General features: G+C 32.0%; 1 protein-coding gene across 1 annotated transcript; it reads right to left on the minus strand.

Moving 5' to 3' along the window:
* Nucleotides 1-1,321: 1,321 nt before the first annotated feature.
* Nucleotides 1,322-13,853, minus strand: LOC114335074 (uncharacterized). The gene is made up of 2 exons (XM_028285230.2): nt 13,594-13,853; nt 1,322-3,894 (listed from the first exon to the last, which is right to left on the minus strand). Exons 1-2 carry the CDS (start codon nt 13,784-13,786, stop codon nt 3,518-3,520), a joined length of 570 nt encoding a protein of 189 aa, XP_028141031.1. The 5' UTR covers nt 13,787-13,853; the 3' UTR covers nt 1,322-3,517.
* Between the last annotated feature and the right edge of the window lie 9,770 nt (nt 13,854-23,623).

Genomic DNA, 23,623 nt, shown 5'->3' on the forward strand with positions numbered 1-23,623 from the left:
TCCCGTTTTATCCAACTCTCCCCTACTGGACATCGAAATAAAAAGCAAAACGAAACCAAAATATCGGTGAGGATCACAAACAATCAAACGGTGGATGTTAAAGATGAGACAAAAGGTCTATTCTGAGAAGTCTAGAAAAAATGGACTGGACCGTGAAAGGAAGTCTTACACAATTTGGATGAATACGGTTAGTATTAATATTATTACTACTATTGTATTGGAAAACGTAGAAACCCTCTCAAAAGTCAAAACTCTCAATCAAAAAATAAAGAAAGTAAAGCAGTTAAAAAAAGAGGAATAACCAACGCATGTAGCGGAAATGATAATACTTAGATTGATACGAGGAGTGATAAAATAGGATAAAATTCAGAATGAGTAAATTAGGGATGTCTAGGGTGGCACCAATTGATGCCACAATGGTTCGGGCGATAACGATGGTTCGGGCATGTTCAACGTCGAGACGTTAATCATCCAATACGAAGAATTACTGATTTGCAAGTTCCTAGAAGGAGTAGGAGAGAAAACCCAAAGAAATCCCGGGATGTGACGCTTAGGCAGGGTATGTCGGCAAAGGAAATTGATATTGATTTGACCAAACATAGAAGCATAATATGTAGAAAGGTAATTAGGAAAGCCGATCCTTCAAAGAGATAAATGCAATAAGAAAGATGAAGAAGCTCAGTATTCCATCTTCTTCGTTTATTCTCTGGATAATCTCTGTATGAGTTATTTTTTATTTTCTCTGTTATTAATTTTCCCTCTTTTTAGTTTAATTATTCCGTATCTTCTAAATATAAAATTGATTATCAACTATTATCTAATCATCTCTGTTTCTTTTTCTTTCGAGCTAATATTCGATTACTTATATCGTTATGTTATTTTGCTCTCTCCTTCATGTGTGGTCAGTCCATTTTCAATTTTTTTTCTTGATTATAGCAGATTTGTTGACCCGTTCTTTTGCGTACTCCTTCTATTATACAATAGTCAGTGTATCTTCAGGATATTTCTTAGAAATCTAATAACTACATTTTATCTTTAAACATCTTTATCGCACTTTATTTTGTTATTTTCATGTTAATTTATTTTTAGGATGTTGATCTTCTCTGATTTATTTGTTTTTTTATTTCAAATATCAATCATGTCCAAACAATGTTATGTAGGTTCTGATGTTCAGTAGGAGGCGGAGATTGTACCCAAATTCGTGGTCTTTTAATTCATTATACGGGCTCCATTTTATGCCTCCACGATTTTTTTTTTGTATTTTCCGCTCTACCGGGATCAGGAGCAGCGTAGATTTTTTTCAGAAAATCAAACAAAAATAGATCAAAAAATAAATTTTATTTTCAAATACAGTACAAATAAAAATGGGCATTATATTTATGAAGTTCATGAAAAGATGAATAAATAAATATATAAATAAATACATTTAGACTAGTAAGGATCTGTTTTTAGGTGGATGTGAGAGGTAACATTAATAAAAAAAATATTTAAAAATTTCAAAAAATTTCGTTTTTTTTCTAATTTTTTTGCTTATAACTTAAAAACTATTCATTTTAGAACAAAATCCTATGAGAATAAAACAAAGATAATTAAATTTTCTATCAGATACGATTGTTTAAAAATGTCTTAATTTATCACCCTTGCTTCAAAATAGCAATAACTATAAAATAAGGGGGCAAAACAAGCCTGTCCTTATTCAATGATTTTCCATCACTTAGGTTACACTTGGAACCTTCCTAATTCGCTTAGAAAATTTTTGTAATGTGCTAAAACCGTACACCAAATTTTATTAAAATTGACTTACTAGATTTTGCATAATAATTTTGCAATCTAAACTTTTTTTAAAAAATTAAAATTTTTTAAAATCTTGCACAACAAAAACTAGAATATACAAAGATTTGTCAATTTTTTTACATATAAAGAAGTACTCCACCTATCTAATGCACTTTACAGAATTGAAATCGGATTATATAAGCAGCCTCAGCAATGTTTTAAAGTTATAAACAATTTTTTGGCTTATAAACAAATTAGTGCTGTGGCCAGGAGGGGGTGCTTCGGGCTCCTTTATTTAGATGGACTTAATCAAGTTTTTTATGTATTTTGACCCGTAGAACACGAATTTTTTGGGTAACAGTTGATCCGGATGTCGATAAGATTGTTATAAACAAAGAACTTGAGGAATTACATAAAATCGATTTTTCGCAAAATAAAACATTTTTTTGTATTTCTTGGGTATTTCTAAGCAAAAAATGTTCTTACAAATTTTTTCGTAGGATGCAAAACCTACGATTTCGTAGTTTTCGAGAAAGGCGGTGGAACTTTCAAAAAATCGAGAAATTGCAATTTTTGAACTCGAATAACGTTTGATTAAAAAATAAAATAGCAATTCTGCTGACAGCATTTGAAAGTTTAAGTCAAATTATACCGGTTTTAATTATTTGCATTGCTAAAAATTAATTTTTTTTATTATTAAACAAAGCTATTTGTTTATAAGCCAAAAAAATGTTTATAAATTTAAAACATTGCTGGGGCCCCTTAAATAATCCGATTTTAATTCTGTAAAGTGTATTAGATAGATAGAGCACCTCTTTATATGTAAAAAAATTAGCCAACTTCTAAATGTTCTACTTTTTGTTCAGAAAGATTTTAAAAAATTTGAACTTTTTTAAAAACATTTAGATTGCAAATTTATTATGCAAAATTTATTAGGTCGATTTTAATGAAATTTGGTTCACGATTGAAGTATGTTACAAAGAATTTCCTAAGCGAATTACTAAGTGCCACCAAAGTGGTTAAAAAATATTGAATAACAACAGACTTATTTTGCCCCCTTATTTTGTATTTATTGCTATATTGCAGAAAAAGTAATACCTTAAGACATTTTTTACCAGTCGTATATCATACAAAATTCAATTATCTTTATTTTATTTCTCTACGACTTTGTTCCAAAACGAATCGTTAATCGTTTAAAGTTATAAGCAAAGAAAGCAGAAAAAAATCGACGTTTTTCGAAATTTTTAAATATTTTAATTTTTTTATTAATGTTCCGGGCATATTTGAGAAGGAGCATAAGTCAATTATATTATTACTGAAGGTGTCACCTAACTTTATCTGCAAAAATCCGAATGCCACCTCTCACATCCAAAAATAGACGTTTTTTCGCAGATCCTTACTGGTCTAATTTACAACAATTAATTTATAATTTTAATTTAAAGTTGAGGCACTGAAATAACACTTGAGTTGGTACACACCATAGAAAGAAATGTTAACTTTTGGCATTTGTCTCACAGGATTACCAATATTTTTCTTAATATGAATAATAAATATATTCATTGTCATCATAATTATTACACTTCTATAGAATTTATAATTATTCTGAAAATATCACATATTTATGAAATTTGATATAAATCTAGTACATAGTTTAGCATAACTTATTTAAGAAAAAATTAATACAAATCGTACAGAAGGCATAAAACATTACAGTGACTCAACAGATTTTGTTCTGAAGCTTCCACTAAGCAGTTAAACCATTCTGCCGATAATATCCACTCACTTGTGGATAGATATACTGTTGTCCATAAGTGTGTCCATATACCTGAGTGGTTTCTTTTTCCCCTATTCCTCTATCTTTTCTATCCCAGTCTTGTATGTACTTGGCGTGATATAGAGGTAAGGGATTGACGTACGGTACTACCGGTGGTTTCCTGGCCTCTTGCAGCCTAGCAAGAACGCTGCTCAGACCTACTACAAGAAGAAGGAAGCCTATGAAGCCGTTGTTTACCGAAACCATAGTGACTAGGACTAGCATAGTGAAGGCGATTCCGAGTTTAAAGAAGATGACGGGAAGAAGGATCATGAATCGTTTGATGTTATTATGTACCAAAGTTCTTCCTGGAAAATTTAAATTATACATACAATATTCATTATTAGATATAAAGATAAGATGAATAATAAATATTGCTTTACTTAAAGAACCCTAATTATAAACATAAAGGATACGTCAGTCAATGAGAGCAAGAACAAGATATGACTCCGAATTCTATCCTACTGTATGGATTTTAATAAAATTTTGGGAGTAGCTTCTACCTATCTCCTAATTCAAAGTCTACCCAATGCCGATGTGCGCTTTTATCTTATGGGTGGTTCCCAGGCAGCCCTTCTGAGAGGTAGGACATTTTTTGGTCTTGGTCAAAATAACCACGGACGTAGCTATATAACCTAATTCTAAGCAAAAAACTGTTCTATAAGTTTTTTTTGGAAACTCGATACTTTTTGAGTAATTCTTGGTTGAAAATTTGCTATTTTCATTGAAAAAGTCATCTTTTCGAACGGTTTTTTGCGAATATCTTGAAAATTGTACATCTAACAAAAAAAAAACTACATATATAAACCTTTTTGTAGCTTATAAAAAATCAAAGAGATTCGTTTATTTACAAATCTTCTAGTTATAATACAAAAAGAGATACAGTCGGAAAAATGAAAGAATACCCATGAACGAACATATAAAACACGCTGTATTTTCCTGTCACCTTGTCACAAAGAAAATTGTCCAGTGCAAGTACATGTAACAATAATTATTACATGTACTTGCGCTGGTAAATTTTTGTGTGACACGGTGACAGGAAAATACAGCGTGTTTTATATGTTCTTTCATGGGTATTCTTTCATTTTTCCTACTACCTATATGAAACGTGAAAAAAAATTTTTGTGCATACTCAAATCGGTTTGTTCAACTTAAAATAACAGAGAAATGGTCGATTTTAACGGTATAATGCCACCAATGTCTTTTGTAGTGCTTGAAAAAACCTTTAAAACAAGTATTGTTAAATGTCAATTACATTCAAACAAGCGAAATATGGTGCAAAAAATATATAACATTTATTTTAAGATAAAATGCGAAGTATATCATAACTATTCAGCTACCAGATTTAAATGAATCGTTTTTCTTCTACAATACATTTTATTATAATTATTTTACATTTTATTATAGTTATTTCTATGTTCAAAAAGTTGGACGGGTTTAAAATGCATGGTTTTTGAAAAAAACCATGCATTTTGCAGAAAATTTTCTTAAAAATGTTCCTTTTTCTTCATGTAACTCGAAAATGATTAAGAGATGCAGTAATAAAAGACAAAACAAAATTGTTATCTGAAGAAATCCTATATTTTTGTACCGTATCTTTTTTATTTCGTATCTCTTATCACTTTTGAGTTACATGGAGAAAAAGGAAGCTTTTTAAGAAAATTTAAAAATGCCCTCTATAATTTGATCTTATTTTTTAAAACAATGCATTTAAATTCTGGTGCATGGGGGTTAAATATACATACTTCATATTTTTCCTTAAAATACATTAGTCGTCCATTTTTCTACACCATAAATATCTCGCTTAGTTTGACTTTATTCAATATTTAACAGTGCTCGTTTTAAAGGTGTTTTCAAGTACTACAAAAGATATTGGTAGCATTATACCCCTAAAATCGACCATTTCTCTGTTATTTAAGTTAAATAAACCAACTTGAGCATGCACAAAAAAAAATCTCTTTTCACCTACCATATATATCTCTTTTTGTATTATAACTAGAACATTTGTGAATGAAACAAATCTCTTTGTTTTTTTTTAAAGCTACAAAAATGTTTTATATAGTTTTTTTCGAGAGATGCATAGTTTTTTACGTATTCGCAAAAAATCGTTCGGAAAGCTATTATTTTTTATGAAAATGGCCAATTTTCAACCACGAATAACTAAAAAAGTATTGTGTTTTCAAAAAAGTATTATAGAATAGTTTTTACTTAGAATTAGGTACTCTAACCACTTGCGTCGTTATTTTAACAAACAAATTTTCCACTCCCGAGAAGGGTTGGGAACCACCCCGAGATATAAGCGCCATAGGATATAGAGTAGACTTTGTTTCTTGATTTATTACCTACTTACTGTGAAAATATCAATTAAATTGATGTAGTAGGATGGAATTCAGAGCCAAATACCCTCATTGGCAGCCCTAGGAAGGAAAATGATCACAAAGGATTTTCCACGTTAATTTTCATTTAATTTTGATTAAACAGTTATATTGCCTCAGTTGTCAGCTATAAATTGATTTTAATTTTAATATAATATTATTTCGCTTTGCCGAAATAATTTTAAAAAAGTAAAAAGTGTACTAATTTTATTTAAATTAAATTCCATTGATATTGATATCCATTCTTTTTTACATAGTCAAACCAGAAACGATGTTGTTGTCTCTCCCATTATTTCTGATTTATTTGTCCCTTACTTTATCCCTAGAGTTTTGGCCGCTATCAATATTAAGGTCGTCATTTGAGTGGATCCTAATATACAGGGTTTAATTTGTACCATAAAAGGAAGTATTCATAGTTCACAAAAATGTGGTCTAGAGGTAACTCAACTACTCAACTCAAGAAGATACCACGAAATTTATTAAAAAGTTAAATATTAAAATCTTTATTGGATTCACTGGCGAAGCGTCCATGTAACCACTGTTACCATTGGTAACAGTTAAAAATCTTGCAAATAAATATTTTATGACTACTGTGAAATAATTCCACTTATATTTTTTTTGTGAAATATGAGTGTTAATAGTAATTCACTAGACGCACGAAAATATTGGCGAATTTATGCGACTCGGTTGCAGGTTAATATTACTTTTAAATGTGGATACAAATGAAGGTCCATCGGCTATCGGTCGGGCGGTCGGAGACGGCTCGTGTATGAAAATGTTGAAAGACGAAGGCGTAAGCGCGCTGTGGATATTAGTAGGCACGTTACCACTTTTTGGAATGGTTACAATGGTTACTTACCGATTACAGTGTGCGTGCAATTAAACATGGATGAGTGTCGTTGACGACTTTTTTTTAATTTTTGACACTATGATTATCCAACTTAAAAATAAGTTTTCTAATTTATAGCAAAAAATTTTCAGATAAGGCCTTGAATCAATTATTTGTACAGCTATATGGACAAAAATTTGACACAGTAAAGTTAAAAAACAGAATTGACAGTTCTTTATAACGATCCAGATTATATTTAAAAAAAAATGTACAAGAATTGTATCAATATTTAACGTCTTCAGAACTTGATAATGCATTACAGGAACCCTTTATACTGGCAAATCTATTTTTAATAATTCCGTCTACAAGTGCATCCGTTGAAAGAAGATTTTCAGCAATGAAACGGATTAAAACATGCCAAAGAGATACCCAATTGCATGATCGCATGTGGTCATTTTCTTTCATTTTTATTGAGTAACGCTTTTTAAATGGATTAATGACAGAACCATCTTTCTACGATTCTGTTATTAACATGTTTCCAGAAAAAATAAACAAAAACTTATATCAGTGGCGGATCAAGACATTTCCCTTGGGAGGGGAAATTTGCCTTAGGGGGCAACTTCCAATGCAACACCAACCAAAAAACATACTAAAGATAAATCCAAACTACATCAAAGACATAAATAATAACTTACATGCATTAAGTTCCCTTAATTTTCCTAACTAGCGTGTTTATTGGGTTGAATTTGTCTGTCCGTGATTTAAGTTTCATGTCAGCTACTATATTTTTATGTTACAACAATTTTTTTTTCCTTAATTTTGGATCTTGTTAGGGGGGGAGAATTTCCCCTTTTCCCTCCCCTAAGACTTATATTTGCGAGGTTCTTTTAAACAAGATTTTCTACATCTGGGTTTGGTAACACTTTAGAAAAAGTCACGCGTCGCTACTGATTGGACGCGTTTCGGCCCAACACGAGCAATCATCATCAAAGTGCAGGAAAATACATTAAAACCGACCTACAATATATAATTGAATTAGATATGAAAAACTCAACATGTTGGAACAACGCCCACCTCAGTCAAGAAACTTACCCAACAGGAAGGAGAAAGAAGCGGTTAAGCCAGGATAACAAATTGTACATACACAAACATTATTTAAAATAACCACCATCGCATCGATTGAAAGATACTATGTAAAATCGTTCAAGAAACGTTATGTTAAATGTTTGTGTATGTACAATTTGTTATCCTGCCTTAATCGCTTCTTTCTCCTTCCTGTTGGGTAAGTTTTTTGACTGAGGTAGGCATTGTCCCAACATGTTGAGTTTTTTCATATCTAATCCAATTATACAGGGTGTCCCCGAAAATAGTGCGTTCCTTTAAGGTGTGGATATAATACACAATTTAGAACAAAAAAGTCCCATAAGATTTTTTTCTAAAGTTAACCGTTTCAAAGAAAAAAAAATACATTGTCCTCCATATAAGTGAATTTTTATTTTCATAAATTTGAATGACATGGCAACGTAGCCTAGAAGAGCTTGCTGTGACTGTGGAAATTTAACCTAATAACCCCTTCTTTATTTACTTTGAGGTGCGATTTTTGGGGTTGTTGACATCGTAGGTACCTACCTGCAAAATAATGGATATGGGTTTGGTTGATATTTGCAGTATTTTACCTACCAGATGCAACTGACCTACAAACCTAATTTTTTAATCTTTAGATTTTTGAGTTGCGCGTTGTTGCTTGTTGTTAGACTTTAATTTGCATATCAAAATGTATTTTCGCTTTTAGGTCAAACAGATCAATTTAGAAAAAAATGTTATAAGACTTTTTTGCTCTACATTGTGCCTTCTACCTATACCTTTAAGGAACGCACTATTTTCGGGGACACCCTGTATATTGTAGGTCAGTTTTTTATGTATTTTCCTTTACTTTGGCTGATGATGGCTCGTGTTAGGCCGAAACGAAAAATTTAACTTTTTAATAAATTTTGTGGCCAAGAATATTCTCTTGAGAATATTCTCTTCTTACATCACTAGGTCTTACCATTTGCTGAAGGACGTTAGGATAATGAAATACTTTTATGACAATACATAAATGTGTTTACAATAGCCCGAGATACGCCACATGGTAATTTACGTTAGTTAGAGTTTATAATATAGTTAAGTTATGTTTTTGAGTTGTTTTCATGTTACATACTATAACTTATACCTTTCTCAACAACTAGATCTTAAATAATTTACATTTGGCTACAATTAATGTATTTTTATGAATAAATCCATAATAGAGTTGAGTACTTTGTTGAGTAAAATTTGTGCACCCCACAAAAATTTTATGGGGGTTTTGTTCCCTTAAACCCCCCTTTTGTGTACGTTCCAATTAAATTATTATTGTGACACCATTAGTTAAACACATTGTTTTTAAAAAGGTTTGCCTCTTAGTACTTTTTCGATAAGCCAATTTTATCGAGATATTTTGAACATTTGTAAAATCCCCAACATATCGACGGTTGAAAGGTAAAAGGTTGTAACCCACAAATCAAGTTTTTTGAGGAAGTAGAAAAAACGTTCCATTTAAGTAATTTGACGAGGAATTAACCCAAGTTTTTTTCATTAATTTATAGATCAATAGGTTTACACCAAAAACACCCAAATAAAAATTTCCCGTAATTTAATTCTGCCTAGAGATATTTTTTCCCGATTTGCTTCGACGAAGATTTTCCTCGGAGTCTCCGGGTTTTCCCAATGAAATATTTTATTTTCAACTAAAATTTTAGGTAAGTAATTATTTATCAATAATTAAATAACTTGGTGACATAAAGCTTTTTTGGTATACGCTCTGAGCTTCGCTGGTGGCGCTCCTAGCGGATTACTAATTCAACTTTCACCGGTAATTTTTAAATTTATTATTTAATTGTTATCGCTTAATATTTACAACGCAAAAAAGTAATTAAATTGTAATCGATTTTTTTTAGATTTTGCTAATCATTTTGACGTTCTATTGATAAAATATGAATTTCTTACTTCGGATACTTTCACAATAATCGTGTAGATGGCGCTAAGATTAATAGATGATTTATAATTACATATTACGGAACAGTGAAAAAACTTAAATTCAGTATTTAAAACGTAAGTATATTTAAGGTAATAGCTACTTGTATAACAAGGGAGGAAAGTGCTACTTTTCCTCCCGAGAATGAAGTTTACTGCCCGACGCGTAGCGGAGGGCAGTAATTATTCAAGGGAGGAAAAGGCACTTTACTCCCATGTTATACATATGGTTTTTCCACCTTCCTCAAATTAATAACAAGTCATTTTTCATTTTTATTTAATTTACTTATGTAACTAACCAACAAAATTTATTAAAACTAAAACTAACAAGTAGGTACACTTCGCGTCAAAAAAAACTGGTACAACTCTCATAACCGAAAATCGTGTTTTTCAAGTTGTGTAAGTTGATCTTGTCACAAGTGTCATTCTAATTTCTAGGGCAACGTTGCCAGTTCAACGAAAATATTATATCAAACTAGGTAAAAACGGGGCTAAGTGACAGACCGCATTTTTTAATATACTAAAAACTAAAACAATGGTAATCTTCCGTCATCTCAATTAAGTATCCATACATTGATTCGTGTTTTATTATAATTTATGAAAATATTTCAATTCAAAAATAATGATAGATATAAATCTTGATATAACTTTAAATTATTATGTTTAATGTCAAATCGAGAGGTGTGATTGGTTTCTCGTAAATTGTAGGACAAAACTGCATTAAGTTGTGTAGAATAAATAAAACACACTGGAAAAATTAAAAATTTAATTTGAAATTAATACAAAATGAATGAATAATACAAATGAATTACAGTGAACAAGTATGGAATTTAAATATATGTATTACAATTCGAAATATACATTTTAAACGTTATTTTTTTTGTATTTAGATTTAGTGCAATTCCGTTATTTGTGATGGCAACAACGAAGTGATTCACGAACAATAATTGTCAGTCTGAACACAGGTTTACATTGGGAAAAAAAGTGTACCAGATGACGCAAAGTGTACAATATAACTGTCAACTGTCAAATATAAGTCAAATTATGAATGTAAACATTGTTAAATCAAAATAACAATTTACTGTTTTTTACCATTCTGAAAATACTGGGTGTTTTATAAATAAACGTTAAAATGTATAGATACTTACGTAATAGAAAATAGATATTGTACAAGGCGTCGATAAGTTATATTTCATGAATGACGTCACTTTTACTTTTCCTTCCTAGGGAGGAAAAGTACAACTTTGCTCCCTACAATCAGGTGCGGAGAAGTATACTTTCGGTAGAGGTAGGTGGAAAAAATATATACCACAGCTTTGACCAACTAATATTTTTTATAATTAATGTTTTTAATTTTAATTTTAAATTAATCACTCTGACATTTATGTCAAATTTCCGGTAAAGGTTTACAGATTTGTCACTACTGGCGCTCGCGAGTTTGTAAATATCCCCTCTACGTACGAGCTCACAGCGTATGCGGTGTGCAAGTACTTGGAAGGGAAACGAGAAACGACCGTGCGCGAGTCGCGTAGAAATATTGCAACTATCTTAAATAATTCATATTGTCAATTGAAATTGTCAAATTGACGTATATTTCATACCTTCTGTCATTGAAGCAGAAAAATTATATATTGCTCCACAATATTGATATGATATGCAATTATTATATAAAGGTAAATTTAATTAATTGTATTTTGCTTGCAGTACTGCATTTTAATAACTAATTTTATTTACTACATACAATTATTTACGTTTGCATAACATAACCTGCATCTTATTTTTTCTTCTTATTATTTTTTTGGACTATGGCCTTGACAATTATCCAGCAACCAGGACTAATATAATTGGCCAATATAATTAAAAGTGCGAATAAAAGTACAGAGCGTAGAAATAGAGGTCGCTTTGCCGAACTTGCACGGTCGATTATATTTCAAAATAAAGCCGGTGGAAATTGAACGAGTAGTTTATCAACAATTAAATTGTTAATTAACAATTGACGGTCGCAATAATAACCATAATAATTTTGATACATCAGAATAACTATGATTTTTGTATAAAAAGGCACTATACCCATACCTATCTAACGTACTTTACAGAATTGAAATTGAACTATTTAAGCGGCCTCAGGAATGTTTTAAAGTTATAAACAATCTTTTGGCTTATAAACAAATAGAATAGCTCCATATTGCTACAAAGAGCAATCTATAGAGGTATGAAAATATATGGTCAATGAGCAGAAGGAATAATAAAGAACTTGAAGAACTGTATAACGAACCAAAAATAGAGAATGCAATCAAAGCACAAAAATATGATATTTAGGACACAAAGGAAAGGAAGTCCCAAAAATGGTACCTACTATCACGAAAACCAATAAAATAGAGCAAAACGTAGACCAACAAATAGATATAAAGACAGCGTATATGAATACTTACAGAAAGTAGTATTGAGAATTGGAAAGAGAAAGCATTGGACAGAAAACAATGAAAGGGGGTGGTTAAGAAATATATAGAAAGAGTCTAAAAAATATTTAGAGTATTATATGTTACGGGCCAAACCCGATTTCAGGATAAACTAGTTTTGCCTAGACCAAACTAGTTTTTGCTAAATGCGATAGGATAAACTAGTTTAGCCTAGGCCACGCCAGTTTATCCTAATAATAATACGGACACTGCGGGATAAACTAGTACCGCCTAGTATAAACATTATAGTATACCTACAAAGCATAAATAAATATGTAGATATTTTTTTATTTAGCTTAATGCCTCGACAACTAATGGCCATTGACATGGTACAGTGGTTTTTTTTAATCAGGTACCTAGTGTAATGTGTAGTGTGTGTTGAGTAAATGTCTTGTTACTTAGCAAAGTTGACGTCATTGTCTCTCCAAAGAGACGCACATTGACGCTGTAATACAAACAATAATACTATAAAAAAATCAGTATTTTTTTTATAAAAGGAATAGTTATTATACCTTAATTATAAAAAGTATTATTTATTTTTTCCATCGAGTGCTTTGCTGTCACTTAGAATTGCGAAGTATCATTGCCTTATTGCACTTGCATCTGTTTGTGGGATACTTTTTGTTGCAGCTGCATTTGATAATTTTTTTTCAAATCAGAATTCGACATTTACCACCAAACTTTTTGAGAGGAAGCAGATATAAACTAATGCTCTACAATTTCGTTAAATGTTGCAGCTACCAGAGATTCAGTTGGATCAGGACAAGATTTTGTCAAATGCAGCTGTAACAAAAACTGTTCCACAAACAGAAGCAAAAGCAAGAAGGCAGTGATATTTGTGGCAATTCTAAGTGTCACCAAAGTACTCCATTGGAGAATAAAGCATAATTTTTATAATGGAGGTATAAGAATTGTTGTTTTTATAAAAAAACATTGATTATTTTTTATAATATGATTGTTTGTATTACCAATTATTGTCCATTAGTTTTAACATCGAATCACTATTGTTTTAATAAAAATGATTATTTTACAATTACAGAGTATTTTATTCATGCTATCTGTTTATTTTGGCTTTGTATGTGTACTATAATGTTTATATGTTTTGGCCTAGGCCAAACTAGTTTATCCTGAAATTTGGTTTGGTCGGTAACATAGATACATTATATATAAATAAATGTAAATAGTAAGTTTAATGGAAAATGTAAACTTTTAGCCCTAGGCCTTCAAGGCCTGTTGAAGTTTATAAATAGACATTCGATTAAAATTCAATTCATAAATTCAAATAAACATTACCTTGCTCTAACATTCTTCCGACAAATGCTCTGGCATCTTCTGGCGTCGTAACATCAGTCTTATTTTCGATCGCACTGCAGAATGCCACAAAGACACAGAAAAAAACCACCACAATACTCAAGAGCCTCATTTTGGCGTCGTGTCGACTTTTCTTGAACGAAGCAAATGGCTTAGTGACATCAAATATTTTCATTAAATATTTGTATCAAAAAATGGCAAGGAAATTAAAAATTTTGTCACGATTCAAACAATGGAGTGTTAAAAGAGGTTCGAATTGACAAAAATATTCAACAGAATCTAATGAGCACAGGGGCGGCGCGTTTGTTACCGAAATATTGGTAAGAAAAATATTTCATATTATACAGTGATGAGCACGCTAATAACCGGCAAAATAGCTCAAAATATGGAAAACATAATACATTGCGAAACAAAAAGAGATGAAACTAGTGGAAGTGGAAATTATCGTTATAAACGTATTAATTAACATTACATTACATAGTTTCCCACCTTTAGACGTCTGTGACAGGAGTATTTTTATAAAGTTCTACTGTCACATTGACAGTTGTCATACTCCTGTGATACGTCTAAAGGTGGGAAACTATGTAATATTATGTTATTTTAGACGTTTATAACGATAATTTCCACCTCCACTAGCTTCATCTTTTTTTGTTTCGCACTGTATTATGTTTTCCATCTTTTGAGCTATTTTGCCGGTTATTAGCGCGCTTATCACTGTATAATAAATTTTACCTAATAAAAATTCTTAATTATAACCACAAAGTAAAAAGGGAAGATTTTTCAACACACTAAAAATGTACCTATTAGATAAAGCAAATGAAAAGAAGAGATTCTACTAATTGGATATTTTCACGTTAATCGCCCAAATAAAGCAAAAAATATTCTACCCCCAGGCCCAACTTAGTTTTTCTAGTTAATCATTGGATTTTTACACTGGAAAAGGTGTCCCGGCTGTTATAAAGCGTTAGGTTAAAAAGATTCTCAAAAAATGTATTTTGAAAACGAAGCCCCACTTATGGGTTTCAGATCCTCTGATGACTGAGCGCCCCGAAACCCATATTAAGTATCGGTTGTCATTTTTTTTTTTTTTAAATGGCACGATAAACGTGATATTCTTTGCATAAGCACTATTCATACTGACCCAACCACTAAATATACACGAAGAGGAACAGACATAGAAAAATCTCTATAGTTGACTATAACTTATGTAAGTCAATCATAGATCTATCAGATCAGTTAAAGTCATATTCTTCCCATTGCGTAAAGCGTAAAGAGATCAAGTGGTATAGAAGCTTGCCTTTGAAATATTACTTGGTTTAGCTGTAGTAAACACTTTCATAGTTTAGAAAACGGTGACAAGGGTCAAAATATCATTTACAGATTTTAGACAGAACATTTGTCTTGGTATGTTACAAATCGATGAAGTGAATGTCAAGAAGGTGCCGGAAAATTAAAACAGACAGCATATTTTAGCATATTTCTTCAAAAGATCGTCGAAAATATGTGGTATGTTATGCGAAAATAAGCAGTAAAGAAGGCAGAAAAACCGCTCAGAAGAAGGAACCGAAAACAAAATTTTTATGTGATTTTTATAATAACTTCTATTATGTGTTATGTTGTTTTGACGTTCACTGTTATTCTGTATAAATAATAAAAACTCTTTGTATTATTTGAATAAAATAAAAAATATTTTCATAAATTAATATAATTTTTTTGATAAATCTTTAGTGATAATATACTAATAAAATGTGCCAAGCTCATTCACTAGTATTACCTGCTAGGCCCCTATGTAAAAACTTTCATGTAGATACATGTGTTTCGAAGCGCGGCAGTTGGGTTACAGGCTTCAGTGTTCACACTAGTAGTGAAGGTTGCCCTATGGGTGTCAGGGCGTGTACGACCACAGGATCTGAAACCCAACTGTCGGGTGTCATGGCGATTAACGTGTTACAGCCACATAGGAAACGAAGATAATGGGACGATTCAAAGAAGACGAAATTAGAAACGGCAATGGAAATCGGATAATTGAAATATGAAATGTAGTAGAAACCAAAGATCAATTATGGCTTTAATTGTAGTAAGAAAAAAAGCAAAACAATAATACAAGATGTAAGAGTATACAGATAATCAGAATATGCAAGCAACCACCGAGCTACCTAGTCCAGAAAGCCACTGCGCATCCGCTAGGAAAAATATTCTGATTCGGATTTTTTGCACAATCTTACTCAAAAAGGACCCCTTTTAACAAATTTTCATGTTGCCAGGACCAAAAGTGGGTCAAAAATTTTTTAAACGTTTTTTTGTTTGTTTTTTTCCTAAATTATTTTTTTTGCATGGAACAAAGTTTTTTTAGGTTTTTTGAATCATTCCAAACAGAAAAGGTCTTTAGTAACATTTCTCTAAAGTTAATAGTTTTTGACATATAAGCGATTAAAAATTGAAAAATTGCTAAGTCGGCCATTTTTAACCCTCAAAAACTATGTGAAAAACTGAAAATTTGAATGTTGCCAAGGTAGGCAGATATTCTTTAAACATCGATTGATGAAATCCCGAAGAGTTTTTTGCAATACAATATTCAAAACTCCTTTGTTTTTTAATTGCTAATCAAGCGTGCGCGACACTATTATTTTCCACCGACAGTATGGTGCAAATGAAAGGAATAAATTCGTTATTTCGTAAACCGGCGACTTTAAGGAAAAATCCCGAAACAGGTCGATTTTTTATTTTTAAGTTATGATATTGTGGCATATATGGTATACTAGTGACGTCATCCATCTGGGCGTGATGACGTAATCGATGATTTTTTTAAATGAGAATAGGGGTCGTATGCTAGCTCATTTGAAAGGTTCTTCAATTCTCTATTCAGTAATATAAACATTTATATAATTATTTATACAGGGTGTCCTTCTACTTCTTTTTTTGTCAAATAATTTAATTTAATAAAAAATTTTTGGACACCCTGTATAAACAATTATGTAAATGTTTACATTACTGAATAGCAAATGAGCTACCACACGACCCCTATTCTCGTTTAAAAAAATCATCGATTACGTCATCACGTCTAGACGGATGACGTCACTAGTATACCATATATGCCACAATACCATAACTTAAAAATAAAATCGACCTGTTTCGGGTTTTTCCTTAAAGTCGCCGGTTTACGAAATAACGAATTTATTCCTTTCATTTGCACCATACTGTACACCAGGGGTGGGCAAAAGCCGGCCCGCGGGCCGGATGCGGCCCTTTTGCTTACTTAATCCGGCCCGTTGACAAATCCCGCAAGCAATTTTTGTATCTCTTTTCTCCGCCAAAAACGTATGTACGCGGTGTCGTCCTCCGGCCCGGGAGGCAAATACGTAAACTGCAGACGCACAAGGCATGGGCGAACGATTCGGCTTTTTCCGATTAGCGGGTAGTAGAGTGCGCTACACTCTAATACCCGAAAGTTAAGTTAGGACCGAAGGGTTGGGTCTTCCTCCTTTCCGAATTCGTAAAATTCGATATTTGTACATAAAGATAATTAAAAACGTTGATAATACGAATATATACTGTGTTTTATTTACATTCTTTAAACAGGCTTAAATAATAGTAGACGTATATTGGCATCACGATCAATCGTAGTAAACAGCAGACGTATAAAGGCTAAGTACGTCTGCACTCTACTACCCGCTAATCGGAAAAAGCCGAATCGTTCGCCCATGCCTTGTGCGTCTGCAGTTTACGTATATGCGCCCGGGAGACATTTCGAAAATTTCATTTTGGCCCGCGTTTAAAAGTATTTGCCCACCCCTGCTGTACACACATGCAACGGTGGAAAATAGTGTCGCGTAAGCGTGATTAGAAATTGAAAAACAAAGGAGTTTTGAATAATATATTGCAAAAAACTCTTCGGGATTTCATCAACCGATGTTTAAAGAATGGGTGCGTTCGGACGACCACAGCGGCTGGACAGCTGAGCCAGCAGTAGCTGTCAGACGTCACCGCTGGAAGCCAGCCGCTGAGAGATTTACTAAGCTTTCCCTATCACGGCTGGATACAACCACTCAGCCGATTTCTGCTGACAGCCAGCCGCTATGGTCGTCCGAACGCACCCATTATCTACCTACCTTGGCAACATTCAAATTTTAAGTTTTTCACATAGTTTTTGAAGGTTAAAAATGGCCGATTTCGCAATTTTTCAATATTTAATCGCTTATATGTCAAAAACTATCAACTTTAGAGAAAAGTCACTAAAGACCTTTTCTGTTTGGAATGATCCAAAAAAACTAAAAAACTTTGTTCCATGCAAAAAATAATTTTAGGAAAAAAACAAAAAAAAACGTTTAAAAAATTTTTGACCCACTTTTGGTCCTGGCAACATGCAAATTTGTTAAAAGGAGTCCTTTTTGAGTAAGATTGTGCAAAAAATCCGAATCGAAATATTTTTCCTAGCGGATGCGCAGTGGCTTTCTGGACTAACCGGTACAGGGTAAGTTAAGTGCAGCCAGCCGTTCAAAAAACAAATAATTTTGTAACCATGGATATTTTATACTATAATGTGTTACATGTACAGTCGGAAAAATGAAAGAATAGCCATGGTAGGGGAGCCCAACCGGGGATTTTTGCAGTTACTCGAGCGCGTCAGATTATCATAAGAGGAGAAACCTGGCGCAGTGCAGATGTACCTCTACCATATATTAGCTCTTAACACAGGGAAGTTCGTTAAGGGGGGCCCGAAAAAAAATGTATCCTTAAAAATATTCGCAATTGTCAGATTAAGATAAGGTAAGTTAAGGACATGCAAAACAGTGTATATTTCAAAAATCTGACAATTTGAGCGGGGCGTAAGAAAATAGGTGAGTTAAAAAGTTTCACAAAAAAAAAGCGAATAATTCGCGAAATGATCGTTAGATCGAAAAACTAAAAAATACGTGTTCAATATTTTTCAAAAATCTATCGAATGATACCAAACATGACCCCCACGGAGAGGGGTGCGGGGTAAATTTAAAATTTTAAGTACAAATCCCGCGATATTTCGCAGATCGAAAAACTGCAAAATACACTTAATCAATATTTTTGAAAAATCTATCGAATGGTACCAAAAACTTAAATAGGAGCCCCAAATTTTTATTCCAGATTTAGATTCTTTACGTAAAAATAAGCAACTTTTATTCGAAACATTTTTCAAATTATGGATAGATGGCGCTATAATCGGAAAAAACGATTGTTGGAAATGGAAAATTAAATTAATAATGGAAAGGCCGCACTAAAATGGAAAACTTTACTTAACTTTTTTTGGTTTTAGGACCTACTCTTCACAACCCAATAAGTCCCCAAAGCACTCGAGTGACTGCACATTTAGCATACTTCGCTCCCCTACTACAATGAGCGATCACATCAATCACTTATTTTGTATTTGCTGTTTTTCTATAAATAGCAAACGTTTGTTATAGAAAAAGCCAGCAAATACAAAATAAGTGATTGATGTGATCGTTCATGGGTATTCTTTCATTTTTCCGACTGTATATCGTTGGAAAGAGAAGATTTCAGAGAATAATTTTCGATCATAACCGAAAAAAAAAACTTCAAAAATTCAATTTTCGTACTTTGGGTGCCCTTAAAGATGTCGGACAAATTTCATTGTTATCTAAATACTTCAAAGATGATACATTAGAATTTTCAAACGGAAATATTTACAGCGACGAAAGATAAAGCGAGAAAGTTGAAAAATCATCAAAATTGATTTTTTACATTATTGCTTAAAATTTTATCTTTGTACATGTTTCAGCAATTCTAGATAAAGATACACTTTATATTCGGATTCAGCGGCATCGAAAACATAAAGAAGGCCAAATTTGCCATTCACCTATCATGGTCGCTTTTTCGATTTCTAAGCCTCAAATTATGGGTGTGCCGCTCGCCTGAATAGATCTACAACTGACGCGACCTTCATATTATAGGCGACCGGCACACCCCTAATTTAAGGGGTGAGGGGTAGAAATCTAAAAAACGACCATGATAGGTGAATGGCAAATTTTGGTTATTCTTTATGTTTTCGAGGTCGCTTAATCGGAATATGAAGTTTATTTTTATCTAGAATTGCTGGAACATGTTCAAAAATCAAAATGCAAAAAGGCGAAAAATCAATTTTGATGATTTTTCATATTTACCTCGCTGTATCTTTGGTCGCTGTAAATATTTCCTTTTGAAAATTTTACTGTGTCATCTCTGAAGAATTTAGATAACAATAAGATTTGTCCGAGATGTTTAGCCAAATTAAAAGAGAAGTTGTAAATTTTTAAACAATTTGTCGTCAGATTTCGTTAGTTTCATGTTCATTGGCTAATTTTGATCATACTTTATGTTTTTGATGGTGCTGAAAACGAAAATGAGGTTTATTTTGAATTTTAGATGGGGGAACTTTGTCAAAATCGCAATTTTACCCTAAAAATAAAAAAATGAAATCACGTTTTTCTTAAAATTCAAAAGTTGCACCATTTTGTTTTGTAAAACATTTATAATTCAGAAATTATATTGAAACAGGTCCCGTTGTCTTCATAAGGGTAAGAAATATATTATACTATAAAAATTTTAGAAAAAAATATTAAAACGGATCAGAGTTGTAGCGAGTTAAACACAAAAAAACTTGGTTGCATTTTTTTTATTTTTAGGGTAAAATTACGATTTTGATGATGTTTCCCACATAAAATGCAAAATAAACCTAATTTTCGTTTTCAGCACAATCAAAAATATAACGTATGATTCACCACACCATAAGCGAGAAATAAGCGTTTTTTGGGGTGTGCCGCTTGTCTATAATGTCACATAACTTTTTTCCTATTGCACATTTTGACTTAAAATTTTGCAGAAAACTTCTTCATGAATCAACTTTTATTGCTGTGTTGGTTAAAATTATAAACTAAATAGTTTGTCACTCAACTTTTTTAAGTAAACATGAAACTAACGAAATCTGATGACAAAATGTTTAAAAATTAACAACTCCTCTTTTAATTTGTTTAAATATTTTGGACGTTGGACATTGTTATCTAATTACCTCAGAGATGACACAGTAGACTTTTCAAAAGGAAATATTTACAGCGACCAAAGATACAGCAAGGTAAAGTTTAAAAATCATCAAAATTTATTTTTCGCATCTTTGAATAAAATTTGATTTTTGAACATGTTCCGCCAATTCTAGAGAAAAATAAACTTCATATTCGGATTCAGCGACCCCACAGACATATAGAATAAAAAAAAATGGTTATTCACCTTAAAGTTGATTTTTGCGATCTGTATAACGTAATTTTAGGGGTTGCTGCCGCTCGCCTATTATGGAAACTAGTAGATAAATCCATAGAGTTCAACAAACCCCTTTTCCTAGGCTGTGTGTATCTCACAAAAGCATTTGACAAAGTCCAACTAAAAGCCGTTATCCAAATCGACAAGCAGAAAAACGCCAATAAAATCACATAGTAATAATCAGAAAAATTAACAGTCGCAATAAAACAAGAATAAAAACGGAACATGGACTGATCGAAGAAATAAAGATGTAAACTAATGATTGACTAAGCAGTAAAAGCAATGTTTCAGTAGACATTTTTTTATAGTTTTTTTCGAAACGATTCTTAGCTATTTAACATTTTTTTGGTAAAATATGTTTAGTTTGGTAAAAGACGGTTTTTTTCAATTTTTTCTTCCTTTGCACTCAGAAATTAAAATTTCTGCCCCTGCCATTCAAAAAAAAACGATAAAAAAGTACACAAGAAATTACTATTTAAAAGTTAGCCAAAAATTCTTAACATAACCTAAAAAATATTGAAAGTTTCAATGATTTTTTTAGGTCCGATTTTTAATTTAAAAATCTGAAAAAATCAGGCTCTCTTTTGTATTCAAAAGATAAATCTTTTTGAATTTTTTCAGGTTTTTTAAAGCAAAATGGCGCTTACAATTTACAAAAGATTAAGTCGAAAAAAGCTACTTTTCTCTATTCAAGAGATTCTATGGCCTCTGTGAAGCTAAAAAGTTGTATGAAGGGATGATTTATATTATGCTTTACCAAAATCACAAGTCGCGGGGCTAATCGTTGTGGGGGCAGTTTTGACCATCGTATCCCGATATAGCCTTTAGGTGACAGTATGCCTTTCTTTTGAGAAGCTAATCCTTATAATACCACAGACTCCTTCTCGTCGTCTTCTATCACGGATGCCATGTTTAGGTATAGTCTGAGCTTCGGCAGGGAACTGATAATCGATGCAAAGACGAAGGAATGATAAGAATGATGAAACATACGCACTAATATTACATACGCTGTTTTTGGAGAGATCAGCGTCGACATTTGGAAGGGTGGTCTAAATGGCTTATATTTTCTAGTTATAGCAGTTATTTCTAGACACAATCTGTCCACGTTCTCTTTTGATTGCCACCATTAAGTTGATTTCGTCTTTAACCACCAAAAAGCTAAATTATTTAAAAATAATATATAACGCCGCCTATGACTTCCAAGCATGCATTTTTCGGCGACTTTTTGATGTTGTTTACAAAAGTAGGGTGCAAAATGCATGACTTAGGTGTTATGCTTAATAATTGGAGTGCGAACAATTTTTGGATAGTTGTACTGTCTGAATCGATAATGATTTCAGTTAGGTGTGTAGTTGGGTTTACTACTTTATGCATATTTAAGACATTAAACACGGTAGTAAAACCAATAGCAATAAAATGTAACCGTTAAATTCTATTTACATGTAAACTCAACCTTAGATTTTATCTAATACTTTTTATAAGGTAAAGGTTAAACTAGGCATGCAGAGAAAAGACGGGAAGTATCGGAGCATAGTACTTGATCTTAGTAATTATATTAGTGTTATTACATTTGACTATTACTTGGACTATTTAAATAATACTAAATAAATATATTATTTCTTCAAAATTGTTATATACTGGTATCTAAAATTTCGCATTATACTAGTAGTTTCGCACAAACTGTTTAACAGTCAACTCCTCTTTCTTCCGACTCGGACAATCATCTCAAGCAGTCTTCCATCTATGCTCCATTCCAGCCAACTAAACAAACCCTGGATGATCTTTGTACCTACGTAACATAAAAAATTAACAACGACAAACCCTAAAGATAACTAAAAATCCTATATATTTGTAGCTCCCACCCTAAGTCCTTAAAAACATTGAATCGCAGCAAATAATTTACTACTTATTAAGATGATTTGAGTCTCACCATATTTGTGACGTAAAGACAAAAAATGTAATGTTCTGAAGCTATTTTCTTGTGGCATTTTTATAATCAATTACTTTTAATGGGAAATAAGCCACAATTTTACCAAAAACATGATTTTATTAACGTTTCGAAGCCCAAATCGGGTTTCGTTGTCAAAATACAAAATACTACTAAAATAAACAAGAATGTTGTTGCTAAGTAAAAAAATTCTTCTAATAATTTATTTAATCTGACTCATTTATATTGGCAATTCAGACGTATATTAAACATAATAAAGTAGAAGACTTTAAAATGATATTGCCAATATTTATGAATTGCGTTCCTGGGACGACTTTACTAAAATATAGTTCATTCGATTACATGAAATCAAGCCCAACTCAAGAATATCCGTCACAAAAAAATCATAGTAGAGTAGAGTAGAGTAGAGTAGAGTATTTATTGGTAATAATGTACAAATGTACTTTTACAGGTCAGCAATAATTAAAATTGTCTAAAATTACATTAAAAGTTGACAGTACTTAAAGTGATCTGTCTTTAAAAAGACAACCAAATGCAACGATGACAGTAAAATTCTCGCGTTAGAGATTCCATAGTAAATCACGAGGAAAAACCAGGAAAAAACCTCGTGATACTATCCCGACATCGTAAGTATTTGGTCTTACGTTTAATTTACTTTCAAAGAACTAATACCAAATTCTGACTTTAATATGTTTAAATTATAAATAATATTAATAATACATAGATATACAATGAGTAATACTAAAATATAAAAAATATAAAAGTTGTATTAACTCGATATGT

Source organism: Diabrotica virgifera, chromosome 1 (genome assembly GCF_917563875.1).
Source record: "Diabrotica virgifera virgifera chromosome 1, PGI_DIABVI_V3a".
Lineage (NCBI taxonomy): Eukaryota > Metazoa > Arthropoda > Insecta > Coleoptera > Chrysomelidae > Diabrotica > Diabrotica virgifera.

Bases quoted from the DNA above. Each gene is read 5' to 3' on its own strand.
- LOC114335074 (XM_028285230.2), bottom strand. From the start codon at position 13,786: ATGAAAATATTTGATGTCACTAAGCCATTTGCTTCGTTCAAGAAAAGT. The intron at 3,895-13,593 runs GTAATGTTTATT...TAAATTTTCCAG, and splicing joins CGGAAGAATGTTAGAGCAAG to GAAGAACTTTGGTACATAAT.